Genomic DNA, 14,005 nt, shown 5'->3' on the forward strand with positions numbered 1-14,005 from the left:
CGCCAAAGAAGACTTGTCGTAAGGAAATATTACTTCTAAGAATGCTAAATTAATTAATCGCGAAATAATGGAAGCTTTCCGCATTTACAGTAAGGTGACCAACGTGTGAGTGAGCCAACGATTGCGCTGGCAGAAAGAGAGATTTCTAAGGTGTTCGTAACTGTGGTGAATTTGGTAAGATCGGCTGCATCTTTATCGCCTTTTGTAGTATTGATGACTGCGCGAGATGCCTGAACGTGGCTCATGTTTTTTTTTTTTGTATGTGACCGCATGCTTATCTATACTTAAACGCCTGGCATTGCGGCACAATACATGTTTCTTTTAGTCGTTATAGCTGCCTCTTTCTGTTTCCTTGCGCTTTGTCCCCTTTCTTTTGCGCACCGTTCGCAATGAATCCATTGCGACTTGCCGAAATTGCTTTCTTTTTGTCAAATGAGGGCTGCCTTGCGGCATAGGGAAATCTAGAAATATGCTTACGGATAACAGTGCAGCCTTGCATCGTGCCGGAAGTCCAGCAAGGCTCTGCAATTACAGCCAACTTGACTCCACTCACAGTCGCCGTAGGCGTCGTAGTCTCTATAACGAAATTATTCTTGAACAGTTCTGATAGCGTCCACGCAACAATAGTTGCTAGTGTGCTGTCAAATGATCATGTGCTGCGGCCTAAAGCTCACGGCACGGTGCGAAAACGCGCTCACAGCGAAAGCAAAACATTGTGCGCGGACATGCATGCAGACGCGCAGTCGGTCGCTGCGAACCCGTGCGATCGCCGCATTGAGGCTTCACTCTGTTATGCCCCATTTGGTTATACAGACAGCCCACTTATAAGAATATATTCCACATAGCTTACTCCCAGCGTTTGCCTACCTTTAACGCAAGAAGTAGGTTCGGGAGACTCCATCGCGGCGACCGCGCGCAGTGGCGTTCACTGTACGTATTCGGTAAAGAGATAGCGTCTTTAAACGATTCTGTGCTTTCAGTTTGTATTATATCGACAGTCAAAAACTTCCTTCGTTTTGAGAGCACGTACATAAATGTCCAGGAGGGCTGCCGCGTGGTGTGTTTATCGGGCGCCGTAAGCCAAACCTATGAGGAGCGCGCCGCGTGATCCCTCATACTACGCAAAGGAGGCGCTTCCGACAGATGGCGACTCCGTAACTCCTCGCCCCCAATATGAAAAGGAAGCAGACTATAATTGCGCTCATTATTTGAACTATGCGTGATGGATTAGGTAGAATATTTCTATAGTGCGCTTACAAGTATATATCTGCCTGTCGTCATACTTGCGTCATATTCATATATACAGAAATGCGCGGCGAGTATTAGGACAATATTTTGACACAACAGCAACGTAAGGAACCAACCATTCATAACAAAAACTAACTAGCAGTCTTCATCGCAACAGGGATTACCAGTTCGTACTTAATTAGCATTAAATAGTCCACACTTGTATGACTGGTATAATTAAGTACATTTTGGCGGCAACACAAATAACATTGCGCCTCGTCTATAATATAGGTGCTCAAAAACTTGCACACATCGAGATAATCAAGCAATAAAAACAGACACGCCCTGGCGCCCTTCAGTACAAGCATTTCACCAACAGCAGGTGGGCTGTTGTCATGACAAATGGGTCGAGCGACACTGCTCCTATGTAAGTCCACTCAGGCTTACACATAACTGGTTTACTCATGCAAAATGAATACCTGCTCAGAAAATAAAGTGAAATGCCTGTGCTTACCTCCTATATTTAGGAAACCTGAAAAAGGTCGCAGAACGGGAATTCCCAGTATTAGAACACCACAGAGCCACGCAATACATGTGATAAAGAGTTTTAGCCATCTTCGTGTGGTGCTTGGCTGACCTGGCTTCCTGCGTCTTGCGTTCGTTGCACGCGTGATCAGGCTGCTATGCCTTATCTTTCCGATCTTCATAGTCAGGACGACAACCGAAGCAGAAGAGCAAGCGCGATATGACTTGTGATATCGCTGAGTGAGTGGCAAGGGTGAGCGATGGTAAGCACGACGGACGCACGAAGACAACTACTTCCCGCGCTTCGCCCGATTTAAGATCAACAAACAGAGAAATAAAAAAGATAAGTTAGGATGTCCGGCAACCACTTGGAGCGCGGATGTTCCTTGAAACCGGAACTAGCACTCGCCTTCAGCGGGTTGCCCGTGGTGCGCAAATTGTGAGAAAAAGGCTGCTTCCATACACAGCAACGTTGGTCACGTGCGACACATCGCAGGCTGCTCCCTGTCCGTGCCGCATCGGTTTCGGCGCTCAATGCTCAATTGACTGCACGGGCTAAGCCATCCCGGCCTCAGAGCGACACAGAGGCTTATTGCAGACCGCTTCGTCTGACCAGAGACCGACAAAGATATTCAAAGCTAGGCAAGAAACTGCCAAGCCTGTCGAGCCGTGAAAGTGACCCGGCACACGCGTTCAATGGTGGAGTTGTTTTGAGTACGTGCATTTAGAAATGGTGGGGCCTCTACCGCCTCGACATGGTTTCAGGTACCTCCTTACGTGTGTCGACCGGTGCTCAAGGTGGCCTGAGGTGACGCCTCTACAGGGTATCACTGCCGAAACGATGGCGGAAGCATTTGTTGCTACGTGGGTGTCGCGGTACGGTTGCCTTGAGCATAACTACTGACCGAGGCCGACAATTCTGAAGCTCGCTCGTTTTCTGTCCTGGCGAGACTGCTCGGCAGGCGCTGTCATAACACCACGGCTTACCACTCACAGAGCAACGGAATGGTCGAGCGTCCCCACCGACAACTGAAGGCGTCATTGACCGCCACGCTCGACAGAACGCACTGGGTGGAAAATGCTACCCCTAGTACAACTGGGGCTGCCAACAACAATCAAGGATAACTTCGGAGTCAGCACAGCCGAGATGTTCTATGGGTCAGCAGTCCATGTTCCAGGCCAGTTTTTCGGCACCCAGCAAGGCACTCCGCCTGCGGCCGCGCAGCACTTAGAGATGCTAAATCCCCGGCTCGACCAGCTTCGACCTACATCCCACGTATCACCCGCAGGCAGCCTGTGTTTAGTTACGCGACAATGGACACAACCACGCACGCCTTTCTGTGGCGCGACGATATCAAGTCACCATCGACTCCTTCTTATGAAGGCCTCTTTTGTGTCGTTTTGCGTTCATAGAAAACCTTGAAGTTTGATGTAGGCGCCAAAGAAGAGAGAGTCACGCGACCGCGTGAAACCCGCCCATCTTGAACATTAACTCTTCATACCTTCCACAATTCATACCTAAGCCTCCGGCATTCCAGGAGGGGCAGCCCTTTAGCGACCGTCCGTCACTATGTGTTGTCCCCGCTTCTGGGAACTCCAGTTACCTCGCCTTGGCTCAACGTGGGGGTGATTTTTCCCCGCCTATTTCTTGGAAGTGAGGTGGCTGCCCGGCAGGGGCGCCACAAAAGCCACTCGGCAAACTTGCTCTTACTTTGGAATAAAGACAGTCGGCTCTCCGTTCTCAACCTGTCAAAACATGTATTACTTATCTCCGCTAAACCGAGCTCCCAAAAGACATGTGGAATTGTAAATCCTATGTGGTCACCTGAACCCCACTGAGATAGCCCACGAACGTGCGCGAGGTTTCGTATGCCGCGACGGGATGGCGTCTCGGGTGAGTTCGGGAGAGCTCGTCCACAGTGATCCACTAGTTACTTTTCATGAAATCACGTCTCATTACAGAGGGAATAGGCAGTTTTCCTTTCCTCCATCATAAACTCAACAGGCCACAAGCTAGCACGCTCCGCATGCTCCAGGCGGGGTCCTACCCCTCTAGGGGTTTTCTGAATATGCTCAACCCGGACATTGATCCACTCTGCCCAGATTGTGGCACTGAATTTAGCTCATTAAATCACGTGCTCTGGCACGTGATTCAATGAGCTAAATTAGACTGGACTGGACTGGAATTAGACTGGAAGACAGGACGAAGGCCATCACAGACCCGATACAAGACGTCCAGCTCCTGGCTGTCCAGAGGGCCCGTGAACGAGCGAAGAGGCATGGCCTCTCTGCTCCGCCATGGAACTAGCCAACGGCTGGGTAGGGACCTGCAGGCCCCCGCTTAGCTCCTCAGGACCCCAATAAAGTCGTTTACTACTACTACTTATCTCCGCTAAACCGAGCTCCCAACAGACATGTGGGATTCTAAATCCTCAGTAGTTTAAATGGTGACGGACGTCCGTAACGCTGCATTTCGCAAAGCCAAACTAAACACATTTAATAAAGCAGGAACGAAGGTATCAGACCAACCTTTGATTACAAAATTAAGAACGCCATCAAGACCTCTACATAATTTCGGCCTAAGCTTGCGAACAGAATGACGCACCTCTTATTCTGTAATGTCCCAACCACTGGCACGCGTCGGAAAGCTTCGGCGCGCGCCGAAGCGTCAGAAGCGTCGGTCGGGAACACGGCCAAGCGTGACGCCGCGCAGCGATTATGTCTACTACCGATGCTAGCAGTTTGCCGACGCGAGGCAAAGCTGCGCCGGCGTGCACCAATGACAGGCTGCGACGCCTCGCAGGCGTCAACCAATCGGAGGCTGCGAAGCCTTCGGTTGCTATGCCTATGATGGCCGCCCATGCGAAGGCGCCGGCACCAACGATCGTCCGAGTTGCTTGGACGCACGACGCGCGCGACGGTGTTCCTGAAAGATAGTGTTGTAATAGTAGGCCGGCCACGACACGGCCAACGACCGTGGGTTGTTGCAGTGCGGCGTGAATCCGAAGTGACTTCGAACGACGCCGACTAATCCAACCTGTCAACTGGGTTCCGCCGAGCTCAGTGCGATCGTCTGCTAAAATAGCCAACCGAATCGCGATTGCCGCAACGTCTGTACTTGTTGTATGTGTATTTTGTTGTGCTCAAAACGAATGGAAGCTTGTTTACGAGCTCCGAAGTCTGGATAATCAGCACTCGCCTATTGGCGATGTTGTTTACGTTACGCGTAGGCCTAGCGGGTCCATCGAGTTCGCAATTGGCCAGTGAACGAGCCCAGCTGAGAAACTCTGTTGAAGGAAATGAATTTTCAGTTATGTTTGGCGCTGCAGTGGTTTAAAATATGGCACTCCTGACTTCGTGTGATGTGGTGAATTAGCAGCGTGGAACTTGGGGTGGTCAATCGCGGCGTGTTTCGTGTGCTGTGGGGTGACTCAAGTTTAATGGGCAAGCTCTGCGCCGTTTCCAGTGGCAAAAATAACTTTCGAAAGCGAAAGACACTAGTAGCCGAACTATACGAAGTACTTACATAATCAGCCATGCTGCCCGTTTCAGCTGACAGTGCGCTCTTCTATTCGGCACGTGAATCAAGTTCAGTACAAGTTCGCTGTTGCCCTTCACTCACTTCTTTCAAGTGCATCTGTCTTTTGGGTTAATTAGGGATAAATCGCTCCTGCAGCACTCAAGAGCACTGATGCACTGAAGCATACGTGACAGCGCAGTCACGTTTGAGTCAATGTGTCCTTATGCTTGAGCACTGCAAAAAGAAATGATCTGTTTGCAACCTGTGCACCGTGTGTGCAGTGCATGGCAGGACCTGCATCATGCAAGACCTATGCATGTAGCAGCGTATAACATGAGTGTTTCGATGCCTGCTTTAGAAGCAGCAAGTACTGAGTCAATTAAACTGTAATTGATTTTTATCTCACTTTTTGTTTATGGAAAGTGTAGATGGTGTGAGTGCATTGTGCAGTAGGTGGAAAGGTGTCATCATTGCTTTGTGCAGTCGGTATGCCTAACTGCTCGAATCCCTTCAGCTTCTACTAAAATGTTTCTCGCTGCGATGCTATAAATTGTAGTCAGGACGAAGATCTACTCAAAACCAAGCTACTAATGCATCTGCGCAGAATGTGATGCATTAACAAGGTAATACTTCCACAACAACAGCATCCCGAAGCACAGCATATGGGCTTGAAATAAATACATTCCATGAAGGTGAACAACTGGGCCTACAATAACAAGCTTTGTAGTAGCACTGGGAAAAGTGCTGCCATGCGTATCAGCCACAACAAAACTGCTGCGTGCCCAACCTACTTCTTCGGAGGCACCTCTATATAGACTGTTCGGGTCGTTCCCATTCTGGGTGTAACATTCAGTTCTTCTCTCAACTATGTAACCAGCACTGTATCTAAGTACCGGCCTATTCTTGGGTTTGTGTACCATGTCTCCCTTCCCTGATGGCCTGAGGTTTTCCGAGCACTCTACACTTCTATCGTTCTGTCACGACTTGACTACTGCTCATCAGCATAGTTCCCGTACCAAACTCGCGACGCTAACAAACTTAAGCTTGTTCAGCGCTGGACAACACGCATCCTCTACTCCCGTCTTTTCAGTTGTCGCGAGCTCATGCCAGCCTACGAGGATTGCCTCGAACATCTCAAGTGGCACACCCTGCAATACCATTGCAACATTGCACTAGTCTATTCTGCAGGACCCGCCGTGGTTGCTCAGTGACTATGGTGTTAGGCTGCTGAGCACGAGGTCGCGGGATCGAATCCCGGCCACGGCGGCCGCATTTCGATGGGGGCGAAATGCGAAAACACCCGTGTACTTAGATTTAGGTGCACGTTAAAGACCCCCAGGTGGTCAAAATTTCCGGAGTCCTCCACTACGGCGTGCCTCATAATCAGAAAGTGGTTTTGGCACGTAAAACCCCATATTTAATTAATTATTAATCTGCAGGGTGCTTGACGGCTCTCAGGGCTGCTCTCATCTGTCTTCTTCAGTTCGTCTGCACAAGTGGTCAGCACAGCCTCAGCCCCATCACGCCTGTATGGCCTGATACCCCAACTCCATAATTATATCTGGCATACAGACCTTTCTGCCCCCCCCCCTCCCGTCGCCTATTCGGCCTCCCCTTCCTTGCGACCAGACTGAATTGGCACTCCTGTGTATTGTGCACCCATCGGCGGCGTGTGTGCCGTGCTGTGTGATTGAGCAAGTGTGTGCGTGTGGAGAAAAAGGGGGTGTCTTCTGCACCCTGCAAATTCCTACTCTAGATGGCTGGCTATCAGATGCTCTAACATACAGGCACCAGCCTTTTTTTTACTCTAGAGAACCATGTTACCCCTAAGATTATTATTATTATTATTATTATTATTATTATTATTATTATTACTACTACTACTACGACCACATTGATTGTGTGACGCCAGCGTAACACATAATTCAAGACATTTCTGGAGCTTTGTGCGCTCTCTTCTAGAAAAAGTAATAATAGTTGGGGTTTTACGTGTCAAAACCACTTTCTGATTATGAGGCACGCCGTAGTGGAGGACTCCGGAAATTTTGACCACCTGGGGTTCTTTAACGTGCACCTAAATCTAAGCACACGGGTGTTTTCGCATTTCGCCCCCATCGAAATGCGGCCGCCGTGGCCGGGATTCGATCCCGCGACCTCGTGCTCAGCAGCCCAACACCATAGCCACTGAGCAACCACGGCGGGTTTCTAGAAAAAGTGCCAAAGATGTATGTCTTCTTGGGGAAAATGGTGATGTTGTCTCTAACACTGCTGATGCCTTTGGAGAACATTTCTGTTCGCTATATATGGTGTGAAATATGCTTCAAGTAACCTTGCTTCTTAGTCTGGCACGGTGTGTACGCTATAAGTCAATGAAAACCTTGTTTTCAAGTGCATGAAGTGCCTCAAACCTTCCCTTTCTTGTGGTGCTGATGGTATTTCTTCCGCAGAGCGTAAGACGTGTGGAAGCATACTTGTTCCCTGTTCTCACAGGCATCTTCAATAGTACGTTTTCTAGCACTGGCAAGGTAGCATGGACATTTCCCATGCACAAATCGAATACTAGATGTGCAGTTACTAACTGCCGCCCTATATTTATCCTCTGCAGTGGGTCGTTACACAACATGCCCTTCACGCTCTTGGAATTACACGCCGTATATTGCATGATTTCCACTCCCCTGTTGTGTTTCTGAAATTCTGCTGTGTGCCTCCCATTACTAGAGTATGCCTCTGCAGGAGGGAGTGCAACGTGCAAATCTAATTCTGACCTCACCACTTTTGCCATTCTGGCGACCACATTTAAGCCTTCTCAAATATACCTCAACTCGCACTTCTAGATTCAAGACTTAATTAATCACACCTTTTGTTCCTGTATAGGGTGGTCCATGAAATTATACATTCCCTAAAGCTTCTTGATCATATGCATTTGTGCGTGCCGCAACAGTATACCAGGCAGCATTCCACATTCGTTGCCTGGCCTTGTTGCAGGACTGTGCTATATATGACTCGATTCCAAAATACATGTAATAAGCGCTTTGCCTGTGTTGACATACTTAAAAGTTCATTTCCTGTGTTTTGTGTATCTGTAGATAATCACACGTGGTTATTCCCTTTTACTCTTCCTCGTTTTCTTTCCCCCTATTTGTTTCTCTATCCCGCATTATTTTTTTCTACCACAGTCATGTTTTCTGTACATTTTGTCTCGCATATTTCTTTTTAAGTGCACCAGTACGAAAGCTCTCTAGCTGTTCCTGGGCGCTGTAGTAAACATTGGATTGATTATTATTGTAGTATAAAATGGTGCTTTTTAAGTATGTACTAGTATATTATTTCAGTGCAGTACATTTTATGTCATTAAAGAAAGGCATGAATTAAGAAAGTGCAATAATAATATGCTGTGTGCCTGATCATATGCATTGTGCTATTAATTTATTCTGAGTTTTAATAATGGTTGGCTACTGTATCCAATGTTGTGCAAAAAATATGCCACAGCAATTATTGCGTGCCTCAGAGAACAAATCGAATATATCTTTCTCAGTCAAAACATCATAGCAGTCTGAAAACAATAAATTGGTATTTTTTTCTGATGACGAAGTCTATAAATTGTGAAAATAACCTATTTATATATATATTTCTTATAATATGCAAATGTGCTACCGCCATACATTCGAATAAGCACTTCAATAGTAAGACTTGGCAAAGGGCAACGAAAGACCCCTATTCAAACCCTCCAATTCTCAAGCTTGTATTATCTCACGGTATGTCATTTCATTAATGTCCAGGAAGAGAAACTTGACATGTTGAAACCAGTTACAATAGAACATGGCCTTTACACTGTGAAAATGTTTTCAGCAATACACTCAATGTGAAGGCCTCCCGATGCAGTGTTGATGCATAAAAAAAACCTGAATTAATAAATGAGGGGCTACATGGGCTAGATTTGACAGAATCAAGAATCGGGAGGAGACAAGCTACGAATTACGCAAATTTTAGCTATTCTAGATTTCTTTTTTTTTAGTGCTACATGTGCTTCAATTCTTTTTTGCTGATTTTCTCAGAACCCACTTTCTCACATTTCTGTCGTGCACCAACAAGCATAACTATATTGACATGGATACTTTACCTCTATCCGGTGACCGTATTTCACCGGAAAGAAAATGTTAAACATTATCGCTCGGTGTAGGATGCGCCTTGACGTATCAGAAGCTTCGCGAATGTTATCGATGGTTCCGGCGGTTGTCTGTTGTCGACACACCTTGTATAATCTGATTGCATACGCGACACGTATTTTGTAGTAGTTTCTGGAAGGCGCGCGGGCACCAGCGAATGCGCTGGAACTTTCGACGACTGACGTATGCAAACCGACGCGCTTGACCCACAGATGATATTTTCGACGATTGCCGACATTGCTCACCGTATCGTTGTGATTGAGTGCGCATCATTTTTCACCGTCTCTACTACGTGACAATATTTCCAACACAGATTTTCTCAATGATACTTTGCATGCCTAATTCTTACATAGTTGGCTGTGCAATGAGCTACCAAAAAATGAAATGGTACAACAGTTTTTGATATGATACGGTATCGTCGTGCAGGTGTTTGCGAAGCGATCTTCCAGACAGACGACGCGCGAGCGCTGATGTCGATATTTTGTGCGCTATTGTTACTTCAAAAATAAAAACAAACTGTTGCGGCAGGCGTACATTCATCATTCAAACGTGTCTTTCATACCTGAAAGAGCATACAGATCACTAACTTATTATTTCAAGCTTAGTTTACAGCAGGCTGTTTTAGGTCGGACTTTGATGGACGAAGACGAAATAGTCCAGCAACCGTGCGCCGCAGCCGAGGAGCGAGCTTCGGCGCGCGTCAGAGCTTCTGTCCAGTGGCTGCGTGTCCTCTTCCTCCGACCAACGCGAAGCGAAGTGTTCGCTTGTCAGCGCGTGCCGAAGCTTGCCTACGCGTGCCAGTGGTTGGGGCATAAGTATTTCGTATCCTAGATTGTCAACATGCCCTTCAAATTTGATAACCGGATGCACATTGTTCGCTTGCGAAAAAGTGGACCCGTAATGATGCGCAGGCACGTGACGGACTCGTTGTGGTTTACAAATGAGTTTACAACCTTGGCGAACAGCTTTGCTCATGGTTTCTTTGAAGTGTGGCCGTGCATAGCGTCAGAACCTTGTGGGCTGCTTTTTTGATGCCGGCCTCTACAAGAGCACAACAAGATCAAGTTTAACATGAGGTATAGACGCTTATCATATCCACGGGAGATTTAACTGGAAGACAAAGCAGTAAAGTGAAGAAGGAAAACAAATCCCGGCGTTGGGCAGGTGTTCCGACCGATGCTTGTCGCCAGTGGCAGGAACGCCGAGCACGTGCCTGGCTATGCCACTGACTGTGGCTACTTGGAAGCGCCTAAACAGTCACACCACGCGCTCGTTTTCATCTCCAGCGCGGAGCTGCCGGTCGATGAGGAGGAAGTGAACGATCGCGTTCTATTCCTTGCGCCATGGCGGGATGCAGCTCGGTCGAGATTTCGCAGCTTCTGGGCGGCAGAGCTTTGCAGCTGCACCGGTCTCGGTCTCTGCACAGCGCGGCGGCTCTGAGTCTACCGGCCAGTGGCCAATCGTGGTGCGATGCGGAGCCTTTGCGCCGACGGTCACTCAGCCTGGGCGCCAGATGCCTGGAGCGGCAGCTTGGCTCAGGATCGCCGGACTTACAGGTGGGTTTGTGGCTGGACTGTATACAGCACGCGGTGCGCCATTGCAAAGGTCCCGCGCTGCCTTAAATAGGTGGACCAATAGGAAGCTTTAATGTAGGGCTACGTAAGGCTAGTTCAGGAAACAGAGTGCCTTAACTGCACATGCGCTCGTGCGAAAGTTGTTGCATTTCGGTTAGCGGCCACTCCTACAGAGTAGAATTATTTGCACTGTGAGGCTGCTGGTGTTTATTATGGCTAGCACCTTTACGCAAAGGCTGTAAAAAAGTTACTGTGCGCGACAGCAAGCTCAAACTACATCTGCGTTGAAGGAATCCATAGTTAAATACTGCGTACTAATTCTGATCACCAGGTGCACACCGATATATACGTAACGAGAGCCTGGTAGTGATATCTATGAAAGCTTTTCGTGTTTCAGTATTTTCCACTTTCGTGTCATGTCTACTGGCCACAAGGTAATCAAAAAATACAATATTATGTTTTCCTATTAACGACTCAATGATAGCCCTTAACCTAGGTGTTTCGCCATGGGACAACCTAGGAAAAGGGTGCAATTTTTTTTTTATTCTGAAGATCAGCATTCATACACATGCTACTTTCAGAACATTCTTTCTGTCGGAGCTTGAAAAATCCTGCCACTTCGTCATAGTTACCGAGATCAGCTAGAACTGCGAAGGTAAATATAATGTTACAACCGCTTAAGCTCATATGGTGAAGTAATGCCGGTATATTTCAGCAAGTGTAGTATAGACGCGAAGTTCGCGCTTGCTGAAGAGTGGTAGCATGAAGAGTACCGCATTTGCCGCTTTTATCTGTTGGACAAGACAAGCTATTTGCATAGGGTTTCATAACCTGGGACGTTCTATCCTCGCTGTGCTCCTTTCTATAGCGCTTCCCAACTAACATTAACCAGGCTCGTAAGAAATAGCGATAAAACATGCGCTTGTAAGACTTGCGTTGTAGGTCCTAGTCCGTAACTCAGGATATTTCTCATGTTCTAGATAACCAATGAATTAATTTTAAATAATAATTAGCCTTCCTACATAATAAATCTCTTGATGACGATTAAATAGGAATACTTTAGGGCGCCGTAGCAAACATCACATTGAAGTGTTTGTAGCGCGTTGCCTTTTGCCAAGCGTCTGAAAGCGCTGGCTGGCCCGTGGCCTAATTTAGTGCATCGGGCTTGCGTGCTGCGGATGCGTGCGGGTTCGAAATCAACCATCGAAAAAATATATATACCCTCGCTCTCTCTCTCTCTCTATATATATATATATATATGTATATATATATATATATAGAGAGAGAGAGAGAGAGAGAGAAAAATACTGAAGAGCTCTAGAGAAATCGTACCGACTGCATAGTAGCCGTAGTCGTATGTACTTATGGCCAGTTGTTTTTCATCACGAAGCATTACTTAATTAATTACTTTTAATTAATTAACTTTATAATTATTGCTTGAATCGCAAACATATCAATTAGAAAGTTGAAGGGCACCTTAAACCTCCGAATCAAGCATTTATTTCGTGCTGAAGTGGTCCTGGTTGTTTTTTCCAGGAAAAAACAAAAGCCCGCGAAATATGAGAAACAGATGCGCATTCGCACGCCGCTACTGAAGCATCTACAAGCAACCATTGAAACATATACGGCTGCATTCGCTTATTGCCGCATCGTACAAGGCTCAGCTACGCTTATCAATGCGTAAGCGGTGTGTTCTCTTGATGCCGCGACCATCACATAGCGTGAAGCCCTGTATCGAGCTGACGGCGCTGGTAAAGCCGTGTATCCGTGGCAATTCTCCTTGGAGCGCGTATCTCTTTCGTATTTTGGATGTTTCGCGCGCTTCTGTTTTTTCTCTCCATAAAACCAACGAGACAAAGCTGAGCACTGAACAAATGCTTGATTCGGAGGTTATTCGAGGTGCCCTACAACTTTGTAATTGATATGTTTGCGATTCAAGCAATAATGATAAAGTTCACTAATGAAAAGTAATTAAGTAATACTTCGTGATGAAAGAAATACGGGCCGTAAGTACTTATGACTACGGCTACTATGCCGTCGGTACGATTTCTCTAGAGCTCTTGGGTGTTCTTAAAATCTTGGTCCAAGTTAGCTGGGACACCCTGTATATATGGCCAGAAACTTACATACCGCAAAGAGGGGGGGAAGAACCAGAGACAGCTGTCGCTTAAATAAAGAAAAGCAATTCAATAACTGTTGTCTACATCTGCACAGTTACGGAACGGCAAAGGCGTGGAAAAGCGGCGTGGCGGCAGGCGTTGCCAAGCGGGAGAACCGGAATTTGTCGTCTACGCGCTAGCGCGATCGCCCGGCGTGACTTGCCTGCGGTCGGCCGTGCGGGTGGCGGCCGGACCGTCCTCTGCGAAGACCCTCTTGGGCGGCCAGTAGACCCCCGCGCCGGGCGCGCTGGGGCGTACCTTTCGAATGGAGCTCAAAGGTCTGCTCGAGCACCGATCGCAAGGAGCAGGATCAGCAATCGTTCAACGACTGCGCCGTCGAGCTGCACTGCTAGGGGTGCCTCTTTCGCCTGGCCTGGGGCACCTTGACTCGCCGGGAACGCTGGCGGGCCCAGCGCCTCAAATGGCGCCCGAAAGACTGAGCGGCGCGTGAACAGCCACTTTCGAAGATTCCCTGCAAAAGCGCGCTCCACGAGCTCATCGCTTGGTCGCGGCACCACGCCGCTCGGTCGTTACACTTGTTTGCGGAGTGCTGTCTTGTTTCTTGCTTTCCCGTTGGTCTTAAAAGTGATTGTGCTGTGTCCTTTTGTCATTTAATGTCTCGCTGGTTGCCGAGTGAAGACGGTAATCCAATGTGTTGCGTCGATCGCGCGAAAGTGCGCATCGTTTTCTCATCGCACAAGCCTGAGCGCTCAGGGATTATTAACACGCTTACTCGGAGTGCATGGCTGCTGGGGCTATTGTTTTTTTTTTTTTTTTGCGCCGACCGCGGGCGTTGGAGGCACTGAGATGATGCGTCGTATGTAGCATACGATG

General features: G+C 47.7%; 1 protein-coding gene across 1 annotated transcript; it reads left to right on the top strand.

Moving 5' to 3' along the window:
- Positions 1-10,742: 10,742 nt before the first annotated feature.
- Positions 10,743-13,772, top strand: LOC142566696 (uncharacterized). Its single transcript, XM_075677530.1, has 2 exons — positions 10,743-10,994; positions 13,227-13,772. The coding sequence occupies exons 1-2, from the start codon at positions 10,782-10,784 to the stop codon at positions 13,398-13,400; spliced, it is 387 nt and encodes a 128-aa protein (XP_075533645.1). The 5' UTR covers positions 10,743-10,781; the 3' UTR covers positions 13,401-13,772.
- The last annotated feature ends 233 nt before the right edge of the window (positions 13,773-14,005 follow it).

The sequence above is a fragment of the Dermacentor variabilis genome, unplaced genomic scaffold (assembly GCF_050947875.1).
Source record: "Dermacentor variabilis isolate Ectoservices unplaced genomic scaffold, ASM5094787v1 scaffold_13, whole genome shotgun sequence".
Lineage (NCBI taxonomy): Eukaryota > Metazoa > Arthropoda > Arachnida > Ixodida > Ixodidae > Dermacentor > Dermacentor variabilis.

What these genes read in the sequence shown, in the direction of transcription:
- LOC142566696 (XM_075677530.1), top strand. Translation starts at nt 10,782, where the DNA reads ATGGCGGGATGCAGCTCGGTCGAGATTTCGCAGCTTCTGGGCGGCAGA. An exon ending in CAGGATCGCCGGACTTACAG is followed by an intron (nt 10,995 to 13,226) that starts GTGGGTTTGTGG and finishes ACATCTGCACAG; the next exon opens with TTACGGAACGGCAAAGGCGT.